Source organism: Cotesia glomerata, linkage group LG3, assembly GCF_020080835.1.
Source record: "Cotesia glomerata isolate CgM1 linkage group LG3, MPM_Cglom_v2.3, whole genome shotgun sequence".
NCBI classification, from domain to species: Eukaryota; Metazoa; Arthropoda; class Insecta; order Hymenoptera; family Braconidae; genus Cotesia; species Cotesia glomerata.
Genome location: NC_058160.1, coordinates 17,585,476 through 17,597,822, shown reverse-complemented (window position 1 = coordinate 17,597,822; position 12,347 = coordinate 17,585,476). Strand labels below are relative to the sequence as shown.

The following is a 12,347-nucleotide window of genomic DNA, read 5'->3' as shown; positions in this document are numbered from 1 at the left end:
CCCAAAGGAGTCGGTTACAAACAAACAAACATACATACAGATGAAGCTAATGAAAAGCGTATAAAAAGTATAAAAGTAAAACTATGACTAAATTAATTTCAGTTAAAAAATAACATACACCGTGTTGACATCAAGAGATATGAATAAATGCCAAATTTATGAATGATTTTCAAGAATGACTTATTATATTCAAAAATCATGTATTATATCCACGCCGCACATTAATAAGACCCATATATTCTCGAAAAGCGAATTAATTGAGACTTTTTGGGTAAGAAATGCCAGTCTTTCTCATAATAACTGTAGTGTTGAAACACTAGTACAATTATTTGTCACTGAATGGTTATCATTTAAAACAAAAAATTTTTGATAAAATAAATTTTTTATAAAACCAAAATGTCCATCAAAAAAAGAAGTTAAAAACGTATTATTCAGATATATTTGCATAACTTGGCCAAGAATTGACAAACAATGGAACTAATTATAATAGTTTAACTTTATAAGATTCTAGAAAAAACGTGAAAATTATAAAACACTGCGATTTTGTTTTTTTCGGGTCATCAATGGTTAAATTTGTCGTTTTTGTTGAAATTAAATTTAGGATAAATTTTTCACGATTAATTCAATTTTTAGTTACAAAAGTTTTTCATAGCAACAAATCATACTATCTTCTTGAAAAAGTTTCAGCTCTTTTGAAAAACAACAGAAAATAAAAAATTGTCATGTGAAAAAAAAATTTTTTTCGTTTCTCCCAATAATGAACTTTTTATGAAGAAAATACTGATTAAGGCCATTTTTATTAAAATGAGTGAAACATTTTCAGGTTTTCTCTGAGGTACTTTCAGATTAAAAAATTATAAGCAAAATTTTTAGTATTACCATTATTTCTAGTTATATCAAAGCTAAATAAGTGTTCTTACACATTTGATTTTTTCATCTTTTTTTCGATTAACATTTTCCAGACAATAAATAATTTAAAAAACTATCGTTTGATAGTTTTTTATTTTTATTTAACAACTGCTGATAGAAACAAATTTCGAATTAAAGACCCAAAAACTAAGAATCGAAGCTCCATTTTCGTTTTTTATCTTTTTCTCTACGATTGTTTTATACGAAGTTACGATGTTTCAAAAATAGAGTGAAAACTTTTTTATAATTATAAATTATTGCGCCTTACATATCAAGTTTCATATCGTAATTGTATAGTATAACTGAAATTCGATTCTACCGTAATTTTTTAGCTGGTGAATCTTCTGGTGGATCGTGATCTGAGTAAGTAACAGAGTCCGACTGATCATTATTTGTAACTGCAATTGTAGACATACTCCGTTGAAGTTGTTGATAAAGAGTAGGAGCGCTGGTTACCACGCTCTGTGCAAAATTTGGAAGAGAAGTAGCAGTAAGTGGCACTGATACGACGATGCTAGTTGCAGTAGTAGTAGTATGTGTTTGAGTCGATGGCGATGATATTATCACTGGTGTCGTGGTTGATACATTTGTTGTAGAAATATTTGATGTGTTTGAATTTAAGGAATTATCAGATGTTAGCTGTAGAAATATTTCAAATATTAAGTAGCAATAATTAAAATTTTTAAACGGACAAAACAATAATACGTACTTTCAATTTTTCTAATTCAGATACAGTACTAAGACTTGTTGCTTCAGTAACTGTCGGTTGGACTGAATTACTTGGTATTGACTGAATAATAGAGCTGACTGTAACAACTGATCCACTAGCCTCAGAACTAACGGAATTATTTGAATTTTCACTACCTATAGCCGTTGGTGTATGCGTACCAGTTTTACGCTTTTTACTTGAATAATTTAATTTGTTGATTGATGAACTTGATTTAGGATGATTATTATTTTTATGTGTGAAATTAATATTTGTTCCAGGTTTAACACCACCTGTAGAAACTAAATCAGAAGAAATGGTACTACTGCTACTGTTTTCGTGACCAAATACACTCTCTGATTGAGTAACAACTGTTTCTACAAAATTCGAAGTCGTAAATTTACTAGAACCTGGAGTTGATGACGACGTAGCATCTTTTGGAATATTGCGATCACTGCCATTTTTTTCATCTATAACTCCATCAACATCTAAACTTGGACTAGTATTTAACTTGTTTTTTAAATTTAATGTTGTCGATGACTTAAGGTTGGAGCTTTTACGTTTTACTGTTGTAGAGGTTTTTGAAGGTAAATCTATTTCTTTTTCTGGAGAAGAATCAGAAGACCCGTTATCTGCTGGAATTGGTTTATAAGGTGGAATAGTTTTAACGTTTCCACCCTTTTTCTAAAAAAAATATCAAATTATGACTTAATCATTAAAATCATCACATAAAATAAATAATTTATACCAATTTTGAATAATGATGTTGACAATATCCACAATACTTGACATTGTCGAGATAATTTCCAGCTTCTTCACAAAGTAAGCCTAACGCCTGAGCGCATGTGACATGAAATTGTTGTTTACAACCAGTTTTATTGCATTGCATGCATGCTCCGACTGTAGCTCTGCTACCTCTAGCTTGTTCTTCACAAATGTAGCATATCTAAACATAATTGTTAAAATCATTAAATGAAAATAACGTGTTTTAAAAGATTGGTTATAAATTGATTGTAATTAAATAACCTTATTAAACCTTTCTGATGGAATAAGTTGAAGAATAATTGGCTCCATTGTTGTAACATTGCCAAATCTAACTTCTGGGATGTAAAGTGCACAGACAACATGAGCCCAACCAGCTTGATCTGTTCTCTTAAGTGCTCCATCTCGACTTGGACATAATTCACAACGCTATTTTCATAATTCAGATTAATAAAGAATTAAATATAAAATTGCCATTGATATTGTTTAATTAAATATTGGACATTGATATAAAATGTAACTTACAACACGTGCACTACGCTCTTGAGATTCGCATTTTCGACAATACCATGGTCCAGTTGGTACTGTTACAATTCCATAACATGCTGTAAAAAATACAAATAATGTTAAATATTAATCGGAAGTAAATTGATTTGATTGTTTGAAAATTATAGTAACTTATTTTACATTAGTGGCCTTCAAATGATGAAAAAATTAATAAACAATAAGATTTACATAATCATAATACCAAATAAATTTATTAGGTTGATGTTCATTCTGGAACAGTTGTATAACTGTTTTTCATATCATTTTTCATATCAATATCAAACTCAGAACATTCATTAAACTTATAACAATAAAAATAAATTTATTTTGTAATTCTGACGATTACATTCATCACTTGAAGACTTTAAAAATGTTCATAAACAAATGTTAGCTGATATAAAATATACATATATTGATATGATTCGTTGCTTTGAGTTTTTTAGATAATTTCTAATACCTAAAATTTTAAGTTTTATTATAATATATGCACATAAAAATCATAATTACACATGAGATTCAAGAATTTGAATAAATAGTATAACAATAAATTTTTCAGAGCTTAGTAAGAAACTTAAAATCAATAAATTAAATAAAGATATTGTAATCATGAATATAGAAAATATATCCAACCTTGGTGAACAGCAACAGTACAGCCTTGACCATCACAATAGACAAGCGGATTTTCCGTCCATCCCCTCTCGTCAGAACATACACAGCACCCGCCAAGCATCTCCTTCATACTGTGTTCCGGACGATTCGATATAAGACTAGCAGCTCAAATTAAGCTAGTTGATAATAACTCTTAACAATCAAATGATGCCCATCATTTAGAAACATCATAAAAATCAGGAATAAAGCAATTACTAAACTGTAAAAACATAATGAATATATTTTACATACAAAAAAATTATAGAATTAATTGTATTGATAGAAAAACAACTTGGAATATTAACATTTAACAATTAAATAGACAGTCTTAACGGTTTATTATGCATAATTGTAATATCATAATAATAAATGAAGGCCCATTGAAGATTAATACTTAAAGATTTAGGTCTTTTTTATTATTATTAAATTTGATGTTTTTATTAATCACACTAACGGTTTTTATTTATTCCACTTGACATCCATCTTATCTTTTCAATAATGAGTAACAAGAAACAAGGATTAGATTAGATTTACTTAGGCTCCGAGAGGTTTCTCATTCGACCGCTAGAGAAATACATAGATGTATAGAGAGAATGAGAGCCATTCGCCATTTTCACAGATTACATGTAAATTTGACATACAATATATTAAAAATCACCATGGAAACGTTGCTTACTACAAGCATCCTAATATATTTTAATCTTATGTTAAAAGCTTTAATTGAACTTCATTTTAATTAAGGGTTAACAATACATTCACCACGGGCTAGCATTAAGTTTTTTTTTTTAATCAGTTTTTTTTTATAAGAACTTTTATTTTAACACAAAAAAAACTCGTTTTTAATGATTGAAAAAAAAAACATGGTTTGAAAAACTGCCCCTTTAACCTCAACGATATTATCATTTAATAAATTTAATTGTACAAATAAACATTTTACGATTTCATCATGATTTTTTTGCAAATGTAAATTTTTAAAATTGCACTTAAGAGTTAAAAAGTTTGTCAGATTATGAAGTTTAGCTAAAATCACAATATTCACAATGTAAGGTAAAAGCCCCAATATTTGTATACCTATATATTCACAAATATAGGTATATAAATACATGGAGTGATCATATACTGGTACATGATCATCTATTGGAGCTTTTACCTTATATAGTTTTCATAAATAATATATAATAAAATACATAGGCAATTTACATTATTTGATTTAAAAATTTCGCTAAAAAGTAGTTGAAAATGTAAAATTTGTAAAAATACTTTTTGCAATAAACAACCTAATTAAAAGCACATTTATAATATTAAAAATTAGCGCTCTATTCATAAGTAGTGCTATCTGGATAATACTAAAAACATTACATTTTGCACTCCAAATGCTCGTGTGATGCACCTAGTGCATCCAGCAGGTGACGCTACCTGTTATTAAAGCGCTATCTGTTATGAGAGGGTTGCGCGGTCAACCAGTCAGATCGACAACATTCCGAATTATTAAAACTCTAGAAAATTTAAAATTTTGCTATATTCAGAGTTTATAAAATACATTAGCTTAAATAGAATACCAGCAGAAAAACAATTTTGTAAATTATAAAACACCGGGTTATCGAATATAAGTAAATATAAATCTTATATTCCTCAAGAGTTAAAATTAATTTGATTTTGAAAAAGGTTCGTTCCGACGTATATTCATCCGAATACCTATCTATCCGAATAATGATTCGGCCGAAAATTACTCATCCAAAAAATTGGAAATTTTTCTTAGATGGTCCACCTTTACAAGCATGAAATTGGAGTGTTTCCCATACATGCTTGTAAATTTAAATAAAATTAATTAATTTAAAATTAATTAAAATAATTAATTTAAAAAAATTTCTAATCTAAATATAAAATTATTTACATTTTTCGGCTAAATGAGTGTTCGTCTGTTTATTCATTGTGGCGTACAAATTTTCGTTGTTATATTTTTTAATTTATTGAGACTTTGTGACTGAAAGATTCTATTAATATGTCCAGCAAGGTCACTAGATTGCTCGTACTGCCTCCTTCTGGACTGAAGTGTGAGTTGTAGTCACGTGGGATCTATTTAAATTTATTGTTGTTTATTAATTCAGCTTTTGGTAATGAAATCTGTTGGGTTAAGTTGAAGAAAAAGGAAAACTTTAGTTAGATGGACTGTTTTAAATGATAAACAATAATTAACGAAGAGCTTGATTTTATTCGGTGGTTTCAGCTACAGCAAGTGCTCAGTTAAAGTTCTCAGGGAGAAGTGTAGTTACAAAAGTATCGGCTCGAAGTCGGTGGTTCCCGGCTTCACTTCCCCCTCTATGTTTCAAACCAATATACTTAGTCTATTACATCTTATACTTATTCTAACATATATATACTAATACTTATTTTAACTTATACACTAATACTTATTCTCGTCCATGTCTTTGCCTACATATATTTTGCTTGGTACATACACAAATGTATACCTGGGCTCACAATTATATCTTAAATTCTTATGGCTTATCCATTAACAAAAGTATTAACTTTAGAACATTATTATTATTATTATTATTATTATTATAACTAAATTATTATAAATGTTATAAATATAATTATGTAAAGTTTATCTATCATAGCTATAAGTTTAGATATTAATTTATAAATGTTACTTATTAAATTATTATGATTAAGACGTTTAAATTTAATATATGTGTTGCAGATTAATTATGATTTTGGTTTATTAATTAATATGAGATATTGTTATTTTAATTAAATATTAACTATTATTTTTAATATTATTAAACGTAACTCCAATAGTTTATCAGTTATTTATTTAACGAACAGTATTATTGTTGGCTTGGTTCTATGGTCTTATTCAGGGGCTGCTCACTCAATGCTTTTAGATGGGACCGAATTTTGTCTTTGCAAAGATTCATTCATACCACTACAAAATTGAAATCACTATGTATCTATATGTTATATCCGATGATATAGGGTATGTTCCGATATGCACTGCGACCACTGTACAGTGTGACGTCAATTTAGTATACTGTGAAGCCGTTCCTTTATAGTTAGTTATACTGGTTACTATTTAAAACGGAACGCAATCCCGTATACTGTCAGCCGCATTTTTTGACGCAGTATTCAAATGAGTGTATTAAAGTTTTCTAGTTCATTAAAAAAAACTGTTGTTGGAGTACTATCAAATTAAAAATATTTTAATTAATATTAAATGTAAATTGAATTTATAATATAATAAAAGTAAGTAGTTTTTTATTAAAAAGAATATGTTTTTCATTACTTAACTTATATTAACTTTGTGTATAACTTAATGTGCAGAGGTTATGTAGAGTAAAATTTAGGAGTTTTTTTAAAAAAAATAATGATTGATTACTATAAACGAAAAAAAATTACAGGTAATGGAGTATCCAGTAATTGGAATAGTACTTGTTGGTGCAGTTCGAAATTTATTGGAATCTTCAGACGAAGATGATTCTAGCGATGATGAAGATTTCATCTATTGTTTTGGAAATCGTACAGGACAAGGTATCATTCCAAGAACCCAAAATTATGTCGAAAATACGGTTTTTCGAATGACTGATGAAACTTTTAAAAGTCATTTTCGGTAAGACATGTATTTTTACCCAATTAACTGATGATAATTATTTTTCAAAACTTAAATATTTAAATTATTGTTAATTTCTAATATTACATCTTTATTTGTAAATCAATTATAGTATGAGGCGCGAAACTTTTGAATTTCTTATAAATTTACTCGGACCCGACTTACAAAAACAATCTGTCCACTTTGGCAGACATCCTATTTCTGTCGAAAAACAGCTTCTTCTGAGTATTTGGACCATGGCAACACCAGATTCTTACAGGTACATTATTCACGTTCCTTTAATCTTATTCTAAAGATCTTCAAGAAGTTGAAAATTGATGTTCAATAGAATAGCTTACTATTTTATTAATTTTACAGATCAGTATGTGATCGTTTCGATGTCGGAAAAAGCAACAGCTTGGAGAACTGTTTGGAAAGTAGTCAAATCAATATATAATTATCTACCTGTCTACATAAAATGGCCTACTCGTGAAGAAGCGAGGATAACATCAAATCATATATATCGAAAGTACGGATTTCCGAATGTATTGGGAGCGATCGATGGAACACACATAAGAATTGCTCAGCCCAAAGAACACCATGCCAGCTATATTAACCGCAAAGGATTTCATTCTATTCAAACTCAGGTTTTTAAAACAATCAAATTTATATTGATGACCTATATATTTACCTAACTTGTTGAAATAAACTTAATTTTATAATTTCAGCTAGTATGTGATCACAAATTGAAAATTATTCATGCGTACTGTGGTCAAGCAGGCTCAGTCCATGACGCTCGTGTTTTCCGACTGTCAAATTTACAAAATTGTTGCACACCAGAATTTTTTCCTGATGATACCCACTTGTTAGGAGACAAGGCTTACAGTATTCAACCTTGTATAATGGTACCTTATCGAAATAATGGTAACTTCAATCAAGATTCATTGCGATACAACACAATACATTCAAGTGCTCGTATGATGATAGAACGAGCAAACGCTTCATTAAAAGGAAGATTTCGTAGTTTGTTGGATAAACTGCCATTCAAAAGAACGGACTTAATACCATATTACGTAATTGCTTGTTGTATTTTGCACAACATTTGCATTATGAGAGATGATTTGATCGACATCCCAATACTTGTGAATCATGAAGTTCCAGTAATGGATGTAGATATTGAAATGAACAATGACATGAAAGTTGCTGGAATGGAGAAAAGAGAAAGGTTGAAAAATTTTATTAATAATAATGTATAAATTTTAAACTTTAGTCATACATGCATACTAATCAACTGAAAATTGAATTTTGCACATTAATTGAAAAAAGCAGATTTTTAAATCGACTTATATGTAAAAAAAATTGTAAATTTTATTGCGAATTTGTGTTTTCCTTAAATATTTCCACAACAAAGTGTATTCTCCTAATTTTGGAAAGAAAAATTGATGAAAAAAAGTTATATCATTGTAAGTTTTATCACGTTCATATATTTTTATTTCATCTTACAATATATATTTTGATATACCTTCTATAATATATGTAATGTTATTATTTTAATAAATCTTTAAAAAGTATAAAAATATGAACCTCTTCAGTTTGTACTTTTTTTTTGGTTTACTTCAACATCAACATAGATATGTTATAATAAAAAACAATAAAATAAAGACAACTACATTTAAAATATGAATACTTCAAATTTTTATAGCTAATATTTTTCTTAAAGATACTTAACTTTTTTGTAAATAATAAAATGTAAAAGAATATATTTTTTGTACGTAAAAAGTAAGTTCAGTCTTTGACGTTCTCTCAAGCATGTTTAATAAACAAAAAAAAACGCCGTTCATCTGAAAATCACGAATCTCCATGTCTTTTTGTTAGATGATCCACAAGCTTATTAAGAGCACCAGATAATTGAGCTATTGATGCAATTTTCTCACGATGATGTTGTTGGCGAATTTCACTATTTTCCTTTTTAGCTGCAAGTAATTCTTCACAGTAGTTAGTTAAAGTTTTTTGACGCTTTCGTGGTGGGCTGATAACGTCAGGATCTAAAAAACGCCAAAAATTTTATTTTTGCTAATCATGTTGCGAGTTTATGAAATATGAAAAGAGTAAATTTGAATAAATTTCTTCTAAATTTTATATCACATTAAAAATTATTTTACAAAATTAATTAATGTAAATACCCATTTTGTTGGTAGTATTTGATCCAGCAGTAGACAGAGGTTTTACCCACGGCTGCTCGCCAAATACTTCTTCCATTTCCTACAAATTAACAAAGGTAAAATATTTGCGGAAAGTTTTGAAAGTATGAATAGAAAAAATGATTAGTTTTTATTATTACATCGTAGAAAGGCCATGTCATCGGTGCATTCCCAGATGTTTTCTGGCTATCTTTTAAACTTTTATAACGACGTTTAAGCGTCTCCCATTTAGTTTTACATTTTTCCGCAGGAATAGGCGGCAAACCCTGCTGATTAAGGGTTTCGTTGATTTTCGTCGCAATTTTGACCCAAACATCGCCATTGGTGATATTTGCATCCAGAAATTCAAGCTGGTATTCTTTATAAATCTCAATAAGAAGTAAAACTTCATTTTTGTTCCAATTCTTGACATCTAAAATTTGATGATAACAATATATTTAATACAAATATTTAAAAAAGTAACGGACTAATATTTGATGTTGATAAAATTTTATGAGATTGAAGTTGACCGAACTTTAGAAAATTACAAGAAATTTCACTTAACAAATAAATTAATACAAATAAGAAAATTGAATAAATTGAGGAAGTGGTAATTTAAAAATTTACTGATAGAATCTATTTAAAATCCAATCTCCGCAATTCATTTATAGGACAAAACAAAAGAACTTTCAAATCCTGTTGATTCATTAATTGAAAATATAATTGTTCGGCTTTCAGTATTACTTACCTGCACCTTTATTATTGTCATCTTTGTTATTTCTTTCTTTACCCGATAACTTTGTAGCCTTCGGTTTGTTAAAAGATTTTCCAGCCGTTGACTTCGTCTGAGAAGTATCAAAAGATGTCGAAGATGTATCGGAAAATGTTGCAATTTACAAATTACAGAACTTTATAACTTTGGGATTAAACTGTAGGTATTGTTTATAAAACGTTAGACACTCAAGTGGTTTTGACTGATCACGTGATCAAAGTACTGCGACTACCTTACCTCGAAAACGCCAGTGCTCACAGTAGAATATGGCGACGATTTATGACGTCATATATTTCCCTAGGGTACTGCGGCAGTATACTGGCAGTCCATAACGGAACGAATTTTTCCACAGTGATAGCACTGTGCAGTGCTCGCAGTGCATATCGGAACATACCCATAGTAGATGTCGATTTGATGCATTACGCGGCAAATTCACTATAATTTGAATTATTTAACTTAATTTATAATAAATTATATATTACAAATAATGCATTTTGTTTATATACAAAATTGTTGTAGCACATAAGTTAAAGTATAGTAATCTCCTTAAATAAACAATCAACCAACTAACTTTGTCAACATTTCTCAGAACTATAAAAGTACTTGAATAAAATGCACACGTGTTACTTAACAACTAGACCTTTGTGAAAACTCATAAAAAGGAAAACACGTGTTAAACATTTTATTAAGGGTTTTTCTAACTAAAATCATTTTAGCTAAATATTCTCAAGAGGTCACAAATTATGAGATATAATAAATACGAAATAGAAAGCATAAAGCCTTAAAACAACCAACACTAGGACCATTTGTTAGATAAATAAACAAATACTTTTTAGGAATATCTTATAATTATTAAATAATATTAATGTTTTAGTTTAACTAAAGGATAGTTTTTATATGGATTAATAACCAAATAATGATAGATTCATATTAATATTAATATGATGTATATATTTGTATCGACATGGGTTTTTCCTGTGGTTTCCCCATGTCACTGTCTTTAGAGCCTAAAGAAAGGTGAGGAACAGGGCAAATGCGATACAAAAGGCACAAGTCGGACCACAGCCGCAACACTAAAAATATATAAAGAAATATTATAATCTAACTTTGTTAATATTTAATAAGCAATAATACATGCAATTATAATACTATAATAATAATAGTAAAATACTGACTAAGAATAATATTATAATAAATAATAAGGGTAGAAATAATTAGTTAAACACCAAAAGTAATAACTATTGTAACTAACAAATATAAGAATCTAAAGTATAAGAATAATATAGGATAGCATGACAGCCCTCACATATGTCTGTGTGTGGGTACCTAGTTAGTATACAGTAAACCTACATATAAAAGTTATAAGTATTAGTGTGTATTCGAATATATGTTATTGTATGCGTTCTGTAAACGTTAGATGAAGACATGTATATGTTAAGTGTATTGGTGTGAACCAGAGAGGGAGGAAGTGAAACTGGAAAACTCGGACCTAAAACCGAGACTCCTTGTAATAACACTTCTCCCTGAGAGCCGTAACCGAGCACTTGCTGTAGATGAAACCACTGAATAAAATCAAGCTCTCTGATAATTATTTATTTATCATTTAAAACAGTCACCCTAACTAAAGTTTCCCCCTTTTCTTAATTTAATCTAACAAATCCCATTATCAAAAACTGAATTAATAAACAACAACAAATTTAAATTGATCCCGCGTGACTACAACTCACACTTCAGTCCAGAAGAGGCGTTACGAGCAATCTAGTGACCTCGCTGGACATAACAACTGGTGACAGCGGTGGGATAGTCACAGTAGTCGGGATTCAGGTGAATAATTAATTCACCCCATTCAAATTAAAAACGCAAAATTTCGGTGACAAATTCGATTTCCATTGGACACATCTACGAAACCAAAAATCAGGGGTCATCGAAATCATCGAGGAAATCGAGAATCAAGGACCACTGAAATAATCTACGAGGTCAACGATCCAGGAAACCAAGTGGAAATTGAACGAGCCAATCCAACCATCGAGGGTCATCTACTAAGGAACTGCTACCTGAGATACAGCCATCTGTGTAGTGAATTTAGCGGTAGTGCAAAAATTAGTGTTTAAAAAGGGCAATTTGTGAGTGACAGTGAATTTTAATAGTTATAAGTATTCTGCCTGTATCACATCTGCAAACTGTAAGTTATAATTGTAAGTCATATGATATGCTAGCGATGAAATCTATTGATTT

General features: G+C 29.3%; 1 protein-coding gene and 1 pseudogene across 4 annotated transcripts in view; one reads left to right on the top strand and one right to left on the bottom strand.

Annotated features, from left to right (window-relative positions):
• The window catches only part of LOC123262012 (protein AF-10-like), a 69,122-nt gene extending 64,979 nt beyond the window's left edge, over positions 1 to 4,143 (bottom strand). Inside the window, exons 1-7 of one of the 4 annotated variants that reach the window (XM_044723981.1) lie at positions 4,026 to 4,143; positions 3,554 to 3,791; positions 2,903 to 2,982; positions 2,642 to 2,806; positions 2,364 to 2,561; positions 1,619 to 2,299; positions 1,229 to 1,548 (exon numbers count right to left, since the gene is read on the bottom strand). In XM_044723981.1, coding sequence (XP_044579916.1) covers positions 1,229 to 1,548; positions 1,619 to 2,299; positions 2,364 to 2,561; positions 2,642 to 2,806; positions 2,903 to 2,982; positions 3,554 to 3,662 — 1,553 coding nt within the window. In that variant the 5' untranslated portion in view covers positions 3,663 to 3,791; positions 4,026 to 4,143. Of the gene's footprint in view, positions 1 to 1,228; positions 1,549 to 1,618; positions 2,300 to 2,363; positions 2,562 to 2,641; positions 2,807 to 2,902; positions 2,983 to 3,553; positions 3,792 to 3,876; positions 3,941 to 4,025 lie in introns of those variants that run through there. The other 3 variants (XM_044723979.1, XM_044723983.1, XM_044723980.1) reach the window with 3 other exon arrangements.
• A 2,411-nt stretch (positions 4,144 to 6,554) lies between these two features.
• Positions 6,555 to 8,633, top strand: LOC123262019 (annotated as a pseudogene).
• Positions 8,634 to 12,347: the final 3,714 nt, after the last annotated feature.